General features: G+C 41.9%; 1 protein-coding gene across 1 annotated transcript in view; it reads right to left on the bottom strand.

The window, feature by feature from the left end:
- The window catches only part of DROSHA (drosha ribonuclease III), a 126025-nt gene that overhangs the window by 85731 nt on the left and 26255 nt on the right, over positions 1–14039 (bottom strand). The window contains exons 11-12 of the mRNA XM_019647856.1: positions 8605–8691; positions 5482–5568 (exon numbers count right to left, since the gene is read on the bottom strand). Coding sequence (XP_019503401.1) covers positions 5482–5568; positions 8605–8691 — 174 coding nt within the window. The remainder of the gene's footprint in view (positions 1–5481; positions 5569–8604; positions 8692–14039) is intronic.

Below are 14039 nucleotides of genomic sequence, written 5' to 3'. Positions count from 1 at the left end.
GGAATATAATCAATAATGTTGTAAATATTTCTTAGGGGGCCAGATGGACTCATGTCTTGTGGGGGAGACCACTTCATAGTCGGTGTAGAGGACTGACCACCGCACTGTATTTCTGCAGCTGATGTTGAATAATATTGTATGTCAACTATAATTATATATACATATAGTCACGGGACATGGAGTAGAGTGTGGGAGTGGAGTCAATGGAATTGTAACAGATAAGCATGATATCGGGGGGGAGGGCAATTGATGGGGAGAGGGGGGTTGTTACTTTGTGAGGGTGAAAAGTGTAACTATTGCATTGTTCTGTACACCTGAAACTAACAATAAAAATTTAAAAAAAAAAGAAAAAGAAAATCCTTGGGTGCTGAGTCTCTGATGGACTTCTCTGGGCAGAAACATGGCAACACGTTTCTGCATTTTTCTCAGCTGGGGAAAGGACTGGGTGTGTTCCCTCACAGGGAGTACTTTAGAAGCCTGTGCATGGATTTCTACAGACTCTGGTGGCTTTTTCTCCTGTTGATTCTATCATATATGCTTTCCTTGCAATAAACTTTGGCGGTGAGTACACCTAAAAAAAAACAAAACAACAAAAAAAAAACAAATAAGCAAACAGAACCTATAAAGTCCAAAAGAACCAAAGAAGAGGTAACATTTGAGTTGAGTTTTCAAAGATGGGGAGAGATTTTCCAGGTCAACCAGAAAAATGAAATTGGGGAGGAGCAGGTGTTTAGTTTCTAGCAAGACAGAGAGAAGGTAGCTAGGGGAGAACAAGTGATTTAGCCGCTCAGGAGTCAAGTGCGTGGAGAGAGAGAAGCAAGGTGATGCCAGACAGGAAAGTATGAACTACATTATACACACTTGATAAACAATGTCAAGGATTCAGGGCTTATCCTATGGCAATGAGAAGTCACTCAAGTATTTTAAGTGAGAGGCTATCATAGCTTACATTTTGGATGGGTTGTTACGTAAACAGTGTGGGAACGGTTTAAGGACAGCAAGGCAGTCAACCCGAAGACCAGACTGGGGTCTAATGAAACAGTCCAAGGCCAAATGAAGAGAAGATTGGAAAGGAGGGGAAATTTTTTAAACCTAGGTGATGTTACTAAAATACACAATGACTGTTCATTCTGACGTGGAAATAAGAAAGAATAAAGAATAGCAGGTAATTTCTAGGTTTCTGGCCTAAATGACCAGATAGATCACAATGGCAGCAATACAAAGAAATTCAGACAGCATTCCCTGAGTACCTCAAACTCAATATGTGGGGAAGATAAGTTCAGTTCCGCACAGGTTGAGGATAAGGTGACTGAGGGGACATAAAGGTGGATATGCCCAACAGGAAATCTGAAATGTGAGTGTGAAGCATAGAGCCCTTTGCCACGGCTATAAATATCAATTTGGTAGAGATCAGAATATGCACAGGAAGAAAAACAAGTGGGTGAGGCTACGTTACTCAGGGAGAGAGTGTCTAAGAGAGAACAGGACTAGACTGAGCCCTTGGGAATGGTCAAGAGGCAGGCAGAGAAAAGAGCAAAGAGTGCCAACTGTACTCCTCCCATGGGCAGCAGCAACTCCGATGGATGACTGATGCAAGTACAATCCTTTCCCTTCCAACTAAGATCACTTTTTGGGATTCGTTCTTTGACCACTTACACATACGTACTTTATTTTGTTTTGAGCTCTCATCCATACCACCAGAACCCTTCTCAGACACACAGATTGTAAAGGCAGGTTCTCCTTTTCTATTCAAACTTTCATCTCTAAGGCTCAGAGAGAACTTGTCACTTTCCTACATATAGGCAGCTCAATTGATTAAAAGCTTAAACTGGCGTATCAAATAATATAAATACCTACCACCTTTTCTTAAAACATCTTTGGATACTGACACTAACTCCTATCTCATCCTACCAAAACAAACCAAAAACCCTCCCCTAAATGTCTACATTCTAACTCCACTACTTACAGGCACGAAATGACCAAATCCAGGGCAGTGAGGCCTTGGAAATGGAAAGCCAAGTAAGGAAGAGAGGAAATGATCATGAGGCTTTCTGGTGATTTTGAGAATGGGATAAGATACTATGCATCTAATACACATATTTTTATAGTTTTAGTTATGTTGTCAAAGTCCTTAGTAACACCAGGTATTGTAAGCAATAGCAAATGTACTACATAACAGGATAAAATTCTCTTGAAACGCTCTATACTCAGCCAACAAGGCTTTCAATCCACTTCAATTTAAGACCTTAAGAGAACTTGTCGGAACTAGATTTGGTTGAGATTCTAACATTATAATCATTTGCACGCCATTCTTGCTGATGTGCTCTCTCTAGCCAAGAAAATGAATCAGATCAGTAAAGCGATTTAATGATTCTTTTTCTTGGGAGGCTATTTCAAATTCAAGAGCCTTTGATGGATCTAATTCCTATGAACTGTACAACACTCAGCTTAAAACTCGATTTATTTTATCAACAATTCTAACATAAATGATGGGGCTTATCTTCTCATTACAAAGTTAAGTTCTCAAATTTTGAGAACTTGAATATTTTCATACAAAATTTATGCTGAAGCCAGGAATTTTTCAGTCCTATATTTTATTTGTTAACAACAGTAACAACTGCAATTAATGTAGCATTAGCGACCTCTCATTGCCAATCTTCGGGCTGAGAGACTTTAATAAAGCTCAAAGAATCACTTGTACAAAGTTACATAAATATTAAGAATCAGAATTTTTATTAAGAATTAAAAAAAAAAAAGAATTAGAAGATAGATGCAAACCCAGGTCTGTTTGACATCTTTTCCCAAACAAGAAGTGCAATATTTATTGTATGCCAAGCACTGATAAACATTTTTCATGTGTCATCTCATTTTTTTAAATTTTTTTTACAGTCGTCAATAATATTGCTAAAACTAATACCTTTATCTTAAGATGACACAATAAAGGTTTATAAAGATTGAAATGTCAAAGACACTAATTCGAAAAAATATATGCACCCCTATGTTCACTGCAGCGCCATTTACAATAGCCAAGACTTGGAAACAACCGAAATGCCCATCAGTAGATGACTGGATTAAGCAACTGTGGTTCATTTACACAATGGAGTATTACTCAGCTATAAAGAAGGAAATCGTACCATTTGCAATGATATGGATGGACCTACCAGTAGAGAACATTATGCTAAGTGAAATAAGTCAGTCGGAGAAAGACAAATACCATATGATCTCACTTATATGTGGAATCTAAAGAACTGAATAAACGAGCAAAGTAAATAGAAATAGTCTCAAGAGATACAGAGGAACAACTGATGGTTGCTAGATGGTAGGGGTGTGGAATGAGAGAGAAGGGGAAGGGACGAGACAACATAAACTGGTCACTACAATATTGCCACAGGGATATGAAAGACAGTTTGGGGAGTATAATCAATAATGTAAATATCTTTTGGGGGGCCAGATAGACTAATGTCTTTAAACATGGGGGACCACTTCATGGACGGTATAGAGGCCTGACCACTGCACTGTACATCTGAAGCTGCCGTTGAATAATATTGTATGTCAACTAAGATTTGATATATATGTGGTCACGAGATGCAGAGTACAGTGCGGGGAGTGGAGTTGATGGAATGTGATAGATATATATGATATCAGGGGTGGGGATAGTTGACTGGGGGAGGGGGGTGGTCACTTTGTGAGGGGTGAAAAGTATAACTATTGCATTGTTTTGTACACCTGAAACTAAAAATAATATAAAAATAAATAAAAAAATAAAACTGAAGAAGCTAAGAGAAAAAGATTGAAATGTCAAATCATACAACTACTAAGTGGAATTCACTACTGTTTAAAACCTTGGTCTCTCTGAAGCCACACTGCTTTCCTTCTCTAAGATGATCCTAAAAGTGAAAATAAGATCTGCATTACTTCTAGGGAATTAAGAGATGATAGGTATTTTTAAATATTTTCATGATAACTAAATTATTTGTATTTGCAAGCCCTCTGAGGGGAAAAAGACAGAAATGCAACAGGCAGGGGAAAGTTGGACCTGAGAACTTCTAAAGGCCTTTCCAACTGGAAGACTAGAAGATGTGCTGTAACGGACGGTTTCAGTGCCTAATTCAGACATTTTTTAAAAAAGGGAATAAAACCATCAAAATTAAAAGCCCTCCGTGCCTTTTCATATAGATTATTTAAGAACAGTAAACAATGTAAGGTGATGAATGTTAACTAGACTTACTGTGGTGATCATTTCATGATATACACATATACAAATATTGAATCATTATGTTGTATACCTAAAACTAATATAATGTTATATATCAATTATACCTCAAAAAATAAAAAAGAATGTCCAATATTATACCCTTTTTTATATTATGGTCCACCCTGAAGGTAAATGTGGTTTATATTATCAAATGATTTTATTTTTACATTTGCAACGTAATCCTCTCCTCAAAGAAAATCCTGTGGTAAAATATACTGTGGAATAAAAATAATATCATTAAGAAAACAATTTGTTTTAAATTAGTTCACTGCTACGGAATCATGTCTACTTATAAAGAAAAAAAAGAACGATAGAAAAGATCAAGTTTTGGCAAAGATCTAATTCTTTATTCTCCAAAGGAATAGAATTTCAAGTTTTAAGTAAACAGTACTAAAATAACTTTTCAAATTGCAGATGTAATTTCTTGTAACCAAACCAGAAAGGATGAAAGAACATTCTATTTTAATTTAAATACACCATAGCTATAATTCAGTAAGTTCTATAACAGTGTCTAGACTGGGTAAAGTATACTGTTACACTCACTTCCTAAGCCACAAGCAAATTCACTCTGTGTCCAGCTGGATAACAGAATAAGACAATTCCCAAGACTGCCAGCTTTGAGACAGAAGATTTTGACTCATAGATACAGAAACAGAAAAATTTTGACTCATAGATACAGAACTTCCATTTGAACTGATTACCAACAGAGCAGCCTTAATACCTATATAAAAATATCATAGATTTCTATGTCAGACAATGTCTCTTAAAGAAGACATATTCCTCGGATTCAAAAGCAGGAAATTATAGGAAAGTAATTCAAGCTCCAGGTGTCCTGAACCAGCTCTATTTCTTTTTCTATAGCTCAGAGACTAAATAATAGCTGCTTAAAACTTTCCAACTTTCTTTTGAAGGGCACTCAACCCAAAATAGCTTTGAAACATCACTCCATAGTTTATGCTTCTTTTTCCATCTTTCACACTCTCAAAATGTTATTCTGACACGTTAACTTACACGTTTAATGTGGACCAAACCTGTGACTCATTAGCACAGCTGTCACACTCCCACCTGACACACACGGCCACAGGCTTCCTGCAGCTCATGCAGGAGGACACAAAGTAAACGTTACTGAGAAGTCAGGTAAAAGGAAATGGATTTTGATTTCTAGAAAAAAAGAATGAAGGGAAGGAAGGGGGACAGAGAAAGCCAGCCAATGAGCACATACTTACATTGGTCAGGGGCGCATGTGCAAACATAGAAAATCCTTCAAAGATATATTCATGATCATCGTATTCTATAACAGTTGGCCTGTCAGTCTAAAAGGAAACAGAAACACAAAGCTTAAGTGAAATAATGACATGATGTGCACGTGCAAAAATCCATCAGGACACAAAGTAAACAGGAAAAATGGAGGAACTGCATAAAGTTTGTCAGTGTTTTTCTGAACACTGAGAACTTTATACAAAAGTTTAATTTTAGGTGGAATTCTCTGGCTTGGTGGAATTCTCTGGCTTAAGTAATATACATGTACTGAGACAACCAAAAATGTTTATTATGGGTGTCATAAAGAAAAAAAATGGTTATATAGCTTCATTTTTCTAGGAACTTGTTTTATTTAACCCCACAATACCCAGTCCTGTTCTTACTGAACTATATCTCTGAACAAGAACAAGATACTAATAAGATGACTCAAAGCTCAAAGTGAAAAAAAGACTCAGCATCATGAGGGTCAAGACTAGCAACAGCCTGAAAGGACCTGGAAGGCCTCAGGGTGCCTGCCAGCGGCTCAGCCCTTCACAGCTCCATTCCCAAGCCTGCTAAGGAGAAGCCAACCCACCAAACGCTGTAACAAATCAATTCCCACATAATGCCAAAGATCTTAATTACCTGAAAACTGAATCTGTAATTAAAACATACAAATGTTAGGGCCGGCCGAGTGGCTCAGTTGGTTAAGAGCTCACTCAAGAGTTTGAGCTCTGAGCAACAGCGGTTCGAGTCCAGCCCGAGCTGAGCAGCCACTGAGCTGCCAACAGGTGGCAGGATGGCTCAGCTTAAAAAAAAAACAAAAAACAAAAAAAAACATACAAATGTTGATCTATGCATAAGAGACTCTCTTCCTTATGCCATTCTCATAGCCTACCATTTTTAATCCTAAATACTAAATATGGAGCTAATTATCAAGATTGGTAACATAAAATATACATTTTTTACATAGGTATTGAACATTATTCACTTAAATATTTTATACGAAGAAGAACTTGGGAGGAAGACTAAAGAATATCTAAATATGGGCCGGCCGAGTGGCGCGTTGGTTAAGAGCTGGCTTGGGATGCCAGAGGGCCCCAGTTCGGATCCCACATATGAGGGCCAGTGACACTGCCCTCCACAGCTAAGATGCTGAACAACAGCTCAACCTGGAGCTGGGCTGCCGTGACACACCAGCGACAGCGTAGGCTGCAGCCCCTGTGGCAGTAGGTTGCCATGGGCTACCGTATGTAGCCAGCAGCCAGCGTGAGCGGCCAGCAGCCGCAGTGAGCGGCTGTCCAGAAGCCAGTGACTGATGTGCCTCGCCCGGGAAGAGCACAATGATGGTGCCAACTTGGGCCAGTGAAGCAACGTCCTCCACACCTAGACTGAAGAACAAAAGGACAGCAACTTGTCTGTTCCCCTTCCCCCAATTCCCCAATAAAAATCTTAAAAAAAAAAAAAGGAATATCTAAATATATAGTATTTGTTTTGTCAATATTACTACTTGAATAACTCAACAAAGCTGGTCTAAATTGAATATAATAAAAAGAATTTCTGACGAAATAACAATGGTACAGCCACTCTGTAAAATAGTTTGGTAGTTCCTAAAAACATACAGTCACCACATGATCCAGCAATTCCAGTCCTAGGTTTATACAAGAGAAATGAAAACATACATCCACACAAAAACTTGTACACAAATGTTCACAGCACTACTCATTATACCCAAAAAGTGGAGACCACCTAAATATGCATCAACTGATGAATGGATAAACAAAATATATTCGATTCATACAATGGAATATTATTTGGCCATTAAAAGGAATGAGGTTGCATGTTACAACGTGGGTGTATCTTGAAAACATTATGCTAAGTGAAATCAGAAGCCAAAAAGATCACATATTCTATGATCCCATTCATATGAAATATCTTGAGTGGACAAATGATTGAAACAGAAAAGTATCTCAGCAGTTGCGGAAAGTTGAGGGGTAGGAAAGAATGATTGCTAATGAGTACAGGGTTTCTTTTAGGGAAGATGAAAATATTCTAAAATCAGATTGTGATGATGGGTTTATAATTTTGTGAAAAGACTAATATCACAAAATACACACTTTAAATACGGTAAATTTTATGGTATATGAATTATATCTCAGTAAAATTAAAATATATAATTATTAATAATCTAATTCTGAAATTGAAACCTCTTGATGATACAAGTACCCAGAATTAATAAATTCTGTACTGTGAAAGGCAGTATAGCACAGTGGACTAGCTCATACAGCCATGCATGATGGAGCCATAACACCTAGGTTCAGATCCCCACTCTGCCACTTACTACCTGAATAATCCTGAGAAAGTTACTTAACCTCATTTGTAAAACATGAACTACTGCCCCATCTGTATAGTGGAGATAATAATATCTACTTCATCAGTTTGTTGTGAGAAGTTAATATATGTCAACCACTTAGAATGGTGCCCAATACCAGTCAACAAATAGTAAGTAGTGTTATTACTGTTGTAAATATAATAGTTTTTTCTTTGGATCATCAGATAATATTGGGTTGTCAGAAAAGTCATGATATATTTTTTTCCATGTTTTTCATTGCAAAAATGTATAATGACTTTTCCGACAACCCAATATATAAGCTATTCGCTAATTTTTAGGAGATGTGAAAGTGTTCTACACATTCTTCCAACTCTATAACTCCAATGAATAGCTCTATAATTCTTTGGCTATTACATGGTACCAACAATATAAATGAAAACGGTATATAAAAGTATAGTAGGGAGAGGGGGAGTTGTCAATTTGTGAGGAGTGAAAAGTATAACTATTGCATTGTTTTGTACACCTGAAACTAAAAAAAAAAAAAAAACAGCCAGAATAAGCCAGTGCTAACAACAACAAAAGAAGTATAGTAAGAATGTCAAAATAAAAATCACTATGATAAAGGACAATTTTACCAACATAAAAATAGAATATTTTTAAAAGAAAGAACATTTCAGAACTGAATTAGTATTTAGTCTATTCATATATTAACTTACGTATACACATTCAACCATTTACATTTTAAAATAAATGAAATCTGATTTTGTTAGGAACTTACTAAAAAGTTTGTAGGAGGAGAAACGGTAATTCGATAGTGGAAGAGTCTACCAGCATTGTTGGTCATAGGACGACAGGGCTTGATGGCCTGAAGGAAAAAACAAAAGTGAGATTAAAAGTAAATAAGGAGGGTCAGCCAAGTGGTGCGTTGGTTAAAAGCTGGCTTGGGACGCCAGAGGGCCCGGTTCAGATCCCACATATGAGGGCCAGTGACACTGCCCTCTACAGCTAAGATGCTGAACAGCAGCTCAGCCTGGAGCTGGCTGCCATGAGTCGCCGTTGCGGCTGCAGCCCCTGTGGCAGTGGGTTGCCATGGGCCACTGTGTGTTGCCAGCAGCCAGCGTGAGTGGCCAGTAGCCGCAGTGAACAGCCGTCCAGAAGCCGGCAACTGATCTGCCTCGCCCGGGAAGAGCGCAATGATGGTGCCAACTTGGGCCAGTGAAGAAATGTTCTCCACAACTAGACTGAAGACCAAAAGGACAGCAACTTGTCTGTTCCCCTTCCCCCGATTCCCCAGCACTATTCCCATTCCCCAATTCTCCAATAAAAATCTTAAAAACAAAAAAAAAAGTAAAGAAGGAAAAAATTTTATTTAAAAATAGACTGTATTTTCTAGCTGCACATATGACAAAAAGAGGCTATCCATGTGTTCCTTCAACAGGCTAGTAGGAAAAAACAGTGTTCCCTTTTCCACTTAGTAGATGAATAAAAGAGGGCTGGCTGTCCCCAGTATTCAGTTCATTCCCTCACGTGCAATACAAGTTCAGACAACATAAAGACCTTTCTAGATTTAAATTTCTATGGCTATCTTCCTTTTATTTGTAAAATAACAATAATTGACCTTTGGCTAAAATCCCAATAAACTGGGGGGGAAAAAAAAAAAGACAGGAAAAATAATCTCAGAAATAACAGAAGTAGGTTTTGTTGGGGGCGGGGGAGTGTAAGGATTAAATATACTGAGTAAAAACAGAAGGGATCAAAAATGAGGGAAGGGAGAGAAGTGGTGGAACAGGCTATGTATGGAGCTTAAGACAGTGAAAGGAAAACAGGAAACGAGCAAAAGAAGCATCAGTGGAATTGCTGGGTGTGCTGTGATGGACACAGAGCTGTCACCCAGACCACCTTTCAAGGAAGGACTTGCTGCCCACTGCGGAGAGAGTGGACTGCAGAGCCCCAGGCAAGGCAGAGGTATAAAGGCCCAGCCATCGCGGCCCAAATCGAATGGGCAACAGCCGTTCTCGGATCGCCCCCAGGTTGATGGGGCTTTGCTGGGGCTGACTCACAGTCCACCTGTCAAATCCTGCTTACACCCTCTTCCTTTCATAGGTGAAGATCCCTAAGAAACATCCTGCACCCCAAACTGCACCTTAGCATCTGCTTCTGGAAAATGCAATTATCAACAGTTATTACCAACAGTGATTCAACAAAGCAGGGGAGTAAGACGGGGTTTTGGAGCTGAATCGCTGACCACCCAAATGGCAATATGGATCCCACCACGGTGGTAGGCAGAGCACACAGCCCCTGGTACCAGATGGCACACCGGCTGGAACCTTCAAAGATGGTAAATTGGGAGACTGTACCAGAAGCAGGTGTTTAAGACTATGAGAGAATGGTAGCTACACGAATATGGTATGGATGGCTACTGCTAAGCACCACTGATGCTCTACCATGTTCCTCAAACTGTGGTGTGCCTTGAAATCACTGGCTTGTTAAATCTCCGATTGCTTGCTCTGCACCCCCAGAGTTTGTTTCAGCAGCTGAGGCAAGCTGCGAATCTGCATTTCTAACAAGTTCCCAGTTGATGCTGATACCAGTCAGAAGACCTCACTTGGAGAACCATTTCTCTTCAGAAACGAACAGAGAGGAGAGGCGATTGGAAGCCAGATGTGAAAGCCAGAGGGCCTGTTGGAGGCACACAAAGAAGGTCTCGTCACCTGCAGTGAGAGGTCAGAGCAAACCAGGACCAAGCCCAGGGCTTATTGAGTCAGAGTGGCTGGACCTTAAAGACAACTAACAGACAACCAAGGTAGGTCTGTTATGCCCAGGTCAGGGACCTGAAAACATCCCCACCCCTCTCCCCCACCCCAGTACCCAGTCAGTCAGTCTCCTCTCCTGGCCAAAAGACCTATAATTAGGGACATTTCACAGCATATCCCAGCTGGGGAGGTGCTCGGAGGACAGATTATATCCCATGGGAGCTGCAAGAGCTAGCCAGCATGTGCTAGCAGCAGGAGTCTGTACAGAACCAGGTGCTGAGAGTGCTTGGTCAAAAGGGCCAGCACATAAAATTGGTTAGGGAAGACTTTACTGATTTGGTAGAATTCAGGACTCAAGGACACCAGGAGACTGCAAACTCCCTACTAGGATGTCTCCAAAAAGCATGAGAAAGCAACGGCCCACGCTGAGTGAAGTCAAAGCACCAAAACTGCCATGACAAGACAGAGGAGGAAGGAATTCAAAGATTCAAGACAGTGGGCATATCGGAATGGATATATTTATACTACCTGTGACTGAAAACTACGCCACACAGGCATATTCCACCCAAAGGCCCAGAGCACATGGCATTCCAAGGCCAAAAGGAGTGTGCTGGTGAAGGGGCACCAGCATGACTAGAAGACCCGTGGTGGCCTCCTCTGCAGGCCAGGGCTGACTGTAAGGGATGCTGTCACAGAGCAGAGCTTGCTAATATTGACAGGAATGACAGTACTCTGAAACAAGAGGCCAGACAGGTGATGGGGCTCACTGTTAGAAGCCAGGCGGCACAATTATCATTGTGACCAGCAATATCCAAGTGGCAGCCCCAGGGTCTGACCCATAGAGTCATGGAAGTAGTCGACAGAACATGGTGTCCTTAGGTAGAAAATCAATGGGGAGCCGACAAGAGTACTACTTAGTTTGCACCATCAGAAGAAATCAAGAATGGATGACTAAGTGGCTAAAGGTAGGTTGCTTCAATAAAGTCATGATCCCTTGCCCAGTTCCAGAGCTGACCCAGTTTTCAGACTGAAATCCATTGACTGAAGAGGTAGCCAGTTCCCAGGAGGCCTTGCCACACCATTATAAGCAAAAGTGGGCGTGACAACCCTGTCTTTCCACAGAGGGGCTTGAGGCCATTTACCAGGCTAACTACACTAGGGAACGGGGACCCAGGCAGTTCAAGGCATGGTGGATTCAGCCTCTGATTCCACACTTCTCAGACTTGGGGCAGCACCCCGGTACACCCGGCAGAGTGGGGGAACACGAGACCAAGGCAGTAAACAAAATCTGGCTCACAGTAAGTCCACTGAGTCCACAAATCCACCCAGTGGTCATTTCCCTGGTCCCTGACTGTATCATTGGAATTGATAAAACTGGCAGATGGCGCCAACCAACACTGGGCCCACAAAGTAAGACTTATCGTCCTGCACAAGGTCAAGCAGAAGCCACTGATATGACCATCACCCCCAACCTGGACATCAAAAACATTATCACTCAGGGGGGATGGTGGAAATTAGTGCCACCCTTAAGGATCTAAACCACACAGGGGTGACGGTCGCCATCATAGCTCTATTTAATTCCTAATCTGGCCCCTGGAGAACCTAAATGGACCCTGGAGGATGAATACAGACTACCACGAGCTCAGCGAGGTAGTAGCTCTCAGTTCACCTGCTGTGCCAGGTGTTGTAGCTTAGAGCAGATTAATATGACCTCAGGTACCAAATATGTGGTGGCTGATTTGCTGACAGTCTTCTTTTCTCTCACAACCACATCAAAATTACAACTAATCTACAAAACAACCAGTATTGAGAATCACCTAAAATCAAGCTGAACGGAAGCCTTTCAACTAAGGATGTGCAGAAGAAGCCTCCTCCAGACTGGTAAGAAGATCAGAGACGCGGAACGGGCTGGTCCCATACCCGCGTGTGACCATTAAAGATCAGGAGGGCTATCTCGGCTGCGGGGGTCCCTCCAACCCCACAGAGGAGTGAGAGATCCCAGCCCCACCCCAGACCAGAGTTCCAGTGCCGGGGAGAGAAGTCCCCATAATTTTTGGTTGTGAAAAAGTGTGGAAATTGTGACTGAGTGAGACAGTGAGGCTGCACTCACAGGTGCTCCTCTTAAAGGCACGCAGACTCACCCACCAATGGAATCACTGGCTCTGGGCCCCAGCTCTAGGGCAGGAGCTGGAAAGGCAGGGACAAATGGTGGGGACCGAGTTATCTGGCTTAGAACCGGAGCTGGAGAGGCGGCTTTCTCCTGCTCCCAGGGGCTGGCGGAGGCCATTGTTTCTTTGTGGAGCCCTCCCCCTTCCCGGACTGGGAACACAGGCGGCTGCCATTTTTTAGTCTCCATTGTTAGTTCACCCCACCCTGGCGATTTGAAACCTGGCCCCACCCAACTTACGGGCACACCCAGGCTGCTTTCAGTGCCTTTCTCATGCAGACCGCTTGCCTTGGCTCAAGCTGCACTTTCCTAGGGTCTCTCAAAGGTTCGCGGAACCCAGACAAGCAGCATCTGGCTTGAGCATGTCCTGTGCCCCTGGCTGAGCAGCCCTAAGCCGGCACTAGTGGCAGCCGGCCTTAGTTCATGGCTTGACCTCTCAAGGCACATCCAAACATAGCATGGGTGGCAGCCATCTGCGGATTTCTTTCTGACTCCTGCTAGGTGGGCCCGGATAGGACACGGGTTGTGGCTGAAGTAGACCTACAGCGGATCCCCTCCAAGGTGGTCCGGGGGCTGGAACCCCCAGTGGCCAGCTTCAAAACAAGGAGACCATCACCCAGCCATCTCCAAGTACGACACACCAAGGGGCGGATCGGGCAGACACCACAGTCCTGCTGAGGCAGGTTCTGCTCTGTAGGGTCAGCCCCTGCACAACTCCTCTTCCACTGTAGTCAAGGCCAGTCCTCACAACAAGTGAATCCAAGGGTCAGTCCCTCACACTGATGTGCAATTATCAACGAAGGCTCAACTACAAGAGAAAGGCACACATAAGCCACACAGGGGATACTCCTGGAGCGCGTGGCTCGGGTGACCAGAAAGGCTGCACCACTGAACTCTATAGCACACCTACTACATAAGGCCATTCTACTAAGACTGGAAGACATAGCAGCCCTATAATACACAGAAACAAACACAGGGAGGCAGCAAAAATGGGGAGACAAAGAAACATGTCCCAAATAAAAGAACAGAACAAAGCTCCAGAAAAATAAACTAAGCAAAACGGAGATAAGCAATCTATCAGGCTTAGAGTTCCAAACACTGGTTATAAGAATGCTCAAGGATCTCATAAAAATGGAGATGGAAACCATAAAAAAGAACCAATCAGAAATAAAGGGTACAATAATGGAAATGAAGAATATATTACAGGGCCAGCCGAGTGGCTTAGTTGGTTAAGAGCTCGCTCAAGAGTTTGAGCTCTGAGCAACAGCGGTTCGAGTCCAGCCTGAGCTGAGC

The sequence above is a fragment of the Hipposideros armiger genome, unplaced genomic scaffold (genome assembly GCF_001890085.2).
Source record: "Hipposideros armiger isolate ML-2016 unplaced genomic scaffold, ASM189008v1 scaffold_117, whole genome shotgun sequence".
NCBI classification, from domain to species: domain Eukaryota; kingdom Metazoa; phylum Chordata; class Mammalia; order Chiroptera; family Hipposideridae; genus Hipposideros; species Hipposideros armiger.
The sequence above is the reverse complement of the archived record's forward strand: the minus strand, read 5'-3'. Positions and strand labels throughout refer to the sequence as shown.